At 34.3% G+C, this 5,000-nt stretch overlaps 1 protein-coding gene across 1 annotated transcript in view; it reads left to right on the top strand.

The window, feature by feature from the left end:
- The window catches only part of LOC137657125 (aminopeptidase N-like), an 18,137-nt gene extending 17,314 nt beyond the window's left edge, over positions 1-823 (top strand). The window contains exon 17 of the mRNA XM_068391484.1: positions 1-823. This exon is cut by the window's left edge and continues 102 nt beyond it. Coding sequence (XP_068247585.1) covers positions 1-63 — 63 coding nt within the window. The 3' untranslated portion in view covers positions 64-823.
- Positions 824-5,000: the final 4,177 nt, after the last annotated feature.

The following is a 5,000-nucleotide window of genomic DNA, read 5'->3' as shown; positions in this document are numbered from 1 at the left end:
AACTATGACATCATAAGAGTTTGGTTGAATGAGCATTGGTCTAGACAAACTGTGGATATCTAATAAACCGGATAATATCAAGTGTCGTTGGAATATGTAAAATGAAAAAAGTTGAGCTTCCAAAAACTTCTTTCACTAATATCTAAAATCTCTTGAGTTAATAAGGATTATTCACCTTGTATGGAGGTTTTCTGTAAGTTTGAAATCACGTAACTCGAGGCAAAAAAAATACTATGCATGGATATTGGAATTTCTTTTAAGATTATTCCTTTTTGGGGTTTTAAAATTGCAAACTTAAGGAAATTGAAACTGTTTTGCGATTTTGAAAATGACAATGGTAATTTTTCTATTGTAAATTTTGTATCTATTATCTAATTCCCACATTTTTTCTTCCTCCTCCGTCCCCCTAACTCATTATCTCTTCAGTGTATCTAAAATTTCTCTTTACTATTGAACAATTCTCATTTTTTTCAATTCTGTAAAGATTTCAGATGTTAATTGGTTGAACCAGATTACATATTTGCAGATAACGCTACCTTAATTTTGACCTCTAAAAATGAGGTATTTGCCGAATGGACTTCCTCATTCAATGTCCTAAGAAGTAAGTCCATAATCATAGATCGGTGACAGAGGAGCCAAGCAACTTGCATGGAAACACCGCAGACCTTCGAGAGTATAATATGTTAAAGGGCAAATTTTTAGAGGCTTTAAATAGATAGCTGTTCTGAGGTTCCCACCAGGCTTCCTTGAAACTAATACACTAAAGATTTTCTCTGAACGGACCGCAGAGTTTGGATAGAGCTGCAATAACAACCCCCCCCCCCCTATAAATACAAGATATAAGATAGAATACAAAATTGGAATTCTGAAAAAGGCGGATAAACTGCATCTTCGGATTACTCACAGTGATTCATGATCCTTGTTTACTTTCCTCACTGGACTATCTTCCTTGTTGGAGCCCCTGGGTTTATAGTATCCTGATTTTCCAACTAGGGTTGTAGCTTAGCAAATAATAATAATAATAATAATAATAATAATAATAATAATAAGAATAATAATTCTTGGGGTATCTTAATCCTGTACAGTCTGTCACTCTATCTGTTCATTTCTTTCTACATCCCTTTAGTTATCAAACCTAAGAATGGTCACACGCTCAGTTTAGACGAATTTCACATACGTTTTCGACATTTTCTTTTCATGATATGATATGCTTCAAGGCTTTTAGATACTTTTTCGTTAGTTTCAATCCAGAATGAATTTCTCGTGTATATTTTACATGCTATTCAACTGAGTGGAAATTTCTAATTCATTTGTAGAATTTATGCGTATTATTATCATTATTATTATTACTTGCTAAGTTACAACCATAGTTGGAAAAGCAGTATGCTATAAGCCCAGGGGCTCCAACAGGGAAAATAGCCCAGTGAGGAAAGAAAACAAGGACAAATTAAATATTTCAAGAACAATAACATTGAAATAAATGTCTCCTATATAAACTATAATAGTTTTAACAAAACAAGAGGGAGGAGAATAAGATATAATAGTGTGCCGGAGTGCACCCTCAAGAAAGAGAACTCTAACCCAAGACAGTGGAAGACCATAGTACAGAGGCTATGGCACTACCCAAGACTAGAGAATAATGGTTTGATTTTGGCGTGTCCTTCACCTAGAAGAGGTGCTTACCATAGCTAAAGTCTCTTCTACCCTTACCAAAAGAAAAGTGGTCACGGAACAATTATAGTGCAGTAACCCCTTGGGTGAAGGAGAATTGTTTGGTAATCTCAGTGTTGTCAGGTGTATGAGGACAGAGTAGAATATGTAAAGACACGCCACACTATTCGGTATGTGTGTAGGCAAATGGAAAATGAACCGTAACCAGAGAGAATGATCCACTGCAGTACTGTTTGGCCAGTCAAAGGACCCCATAGCTCTCTAACGGTAGTATCTCATTACATGTATATCAACAAAAACGGATGAATATCTCTACCTTTGTATTTCTGATGCATAATTTTAAAATTTTGCTTTAAAGTTTGGCAAGAGAAAAGTTCATTTAATTTTTATAATCTCTGCTTTTTATCTTAAGATAATTCTTGCTCTTCACGTTTGACAATGGAGTAATTTGATTTACTATATTTTGTATTTTCAATATCTCCAACAATATGCAGTATGTTTCCATATTCACACAAACTTCAGTTTAATCCAAAATTTTCTTTTGCCCCATCCAAGGTTGTAGAGGAGATTTTCACCCTTTGAAACTCTCTTGCACATCTACATACATAAATATATGATCACCTATTGGAAACATCCCTGCTTGGCGTTCTGCCGGACTGGGGTTCGAGTCATGCTCAAGTTGGATAGTTTCTTGTAGTGTCTGTAACCTCTTCATCGTTGTGAACGAAGGAGAGGGGGTTTGGGGAGCCTATAAGTCTACCTGCTGCCATTGCCTGGCCCTTTCTTGTCCTAACTCAGGTGGAGAGGGGGCTTGGGCGGTGATTATATGTATACAGTATATGGTCAGTCTTTATGGCATTGTCCTTTCTCTAGGGCCGTGTGACTGCACCTTGCCACTGCCGTTCATGAGTGGCCTTTAAACCAAATCTTCAGCTGTAATGATGATGGAGAGGAAGCGGGGACAAGATAAAGAGGACGGACAGATGTACAAATGCATGTTATATGCGGATGTATGAAAATAAAGGGAATATGTAATACTAAGAATTCTGGTGTTTTTAATGCCTTGCAAAATCTTGACGAATTATTATTAAATAGTGATGAAGAGATCTCATATATTTGGAAGTGTTGCCATTCTGATGTTTTGGTCGTTAGCATCTTTGTCATGGTACGATCTCTCTGCATATAAGCTTGACTGAATAAAAAAAGTCCTATTTGTTTATGAATACATCAAGTAATAAACTTTTAGATGTGCAAGTAAAAAAATAAAAAGGACATGATTAATCATCTGAATGTATAACAAAAAAAAAAAAAAAACTCTATTACACATAACAAAAAAAAAAAAAAAAATGACAATTAAAGGATTATAGATAATTGAAATTCTATTACAAAACATGGCAAAAGATGCTTTCTTTCAAGTTTTCAAAATTTCAAGATTTCCTCTCCTGTTTATTACTGAAGAATATGAAGGAAATTTATGTTATTGTCATTGTTATTTGAAATATAATAAGAATATTACGATCTATGTGTTCATAAGCATATGGGAGTAACGAGGGGGAGAAGTACTCCTGTACTGGACGACAGCATAAATCAAACGATATCGAGGCGTTCTGACAATGTAAAGCTGTCGTCCTGTCCATCATGAAAATAAAGACAAAGGATTCAGATAAACGATTGAGGTTGTCGAGTTTTTTTTTAATTTACACCCACTTCTTGACGTGATCAAGAGAGAGAGAGAGAGAGAGAGAGAGAGAGAGAGAGAGAGAGAGAGAGAGAGAGAGAGAGAGAGAGAGGGATTGGTTTTGGCGCTTTCTTCACAGTTCACCCTTGTATCTCGCTGGTTGCTGTTATTCGGATAGTCTATTTAGACCTTGGTGTCAGTCAGCGCTTTACTCCAGCATTGCTCATCGTCCATTTGAGCTAGGCAAGAATATTATTAGAACTTCTCGTAGGAATTAAAAAAGACAAAGACACGATTAAGCTTTGAACGTCGAGCGTTGCGATACCCATTTTGTTGGCTGTATTGTTTGAAATTGCATCTTCAGGCAGATGTATATTATTGCAGCAGTTCTGTGGTGAATGCAATTATTTGTGATCACTTTACGTGAAATTAAGTTTTTGATTAAATGGAAAGTGTTGGATTGACCCTATTTAGAAAAAAACATTTTGTATAAGAAACCTTCACGAATATGATAACAATGGTGCAGAAAAGAATTGTACTTTCATACCAAAATTTGAAGGAACTACAGTATAAAACATACACGAAACATAGTGCACATCCTTATAAAAATAGTGCTATTAATTTCCCAAGTCTTGAACATTATTGTGAAGGTGGATGTGACTAATAAATAAAAACTAAAACTAAATATAACTTGGATTCACTGAAATATTTTAAGGGCTTCGCTAGCATGCTCAAGGGTTACCTTACAATTTCCCAAGCAATGCTAAGTGAGTTTTGTGAAGAACTGGTATTTAATAGAAATTAGGATATAATGAAAAAAGGGCTTTCCACTTTGGCAGAATCAAATATAAATAAATGGGTCTGTTAGTTACTTTTATCTTTGGGGTAAAATGCCTTTTGGTAGTCATCTACCTAACATTCAGTTCATTATTACATAATGACCATTTTTGGGGTTCCACACTGATTTTTACTTTCAACATGATTGAGACTACACACCCACACATTTAATTTCGTAATTCATTCCAGAGGCAGCAGATTTCTGTGGAGAGTTTCTATAGCCCCTCTTCAACGGAATTATGCTATATTTCAAAATCATAAATGTGTAGACCCTGTAGATTAATTATCGATTGAACGTTTTCAGTTTACGTTTTAAGCTTTGTGCGTATCTTTGAAATTGGCGGACATTGAGATAAGTGTAGAAGTAAGCAGAGTTCCATAACCAATGAGGCTTCAGTGCAACAGTGCTCGTACGAATGTCATGACTCTGTGACAAGTTCACATGTCCTTGAATTTTTAGTAGCAGACGATCACTAAGGAGTAGCTATTTCGCTAAACATTTCCATCCAAACATTTTCACAATACCAGTGAGCACATACAATCATACGTTAATACACGCCTGTTTACATACACATATAAATGCACACACATTTGCATATATCTATCTATCTATCTATCTATTTATCTATCTATCTAGCTATCTATCTATCTATATATATATATATATATATATATATATATATATATATATATATATATATATATATATATATATATATATATATACAGTATACATACATATATATATATATATATATATATATATATATATATATATATATATATATATATATATAACAACAACAACAAATGC

This window comes from Palaemon carinicauda, chromosome 18 (genome assembly GCF_036898095.1).
Source record: "Palaemon carinicauda isolate YSFRI2023 chromosome 18, ASM3689809v2, whole genome shotgun sequence".
In the NCBI taxonomy this organism is placed as follows: Eukaryota; Metazoa; Arthropoda; class Malacostraca; order Decapoda; family Palaemonidae; genus Palaemon; species Palaemon carinicauda.
This window is presented reverse-complemented; position numbering and strand designations above follow the sequence as displayed.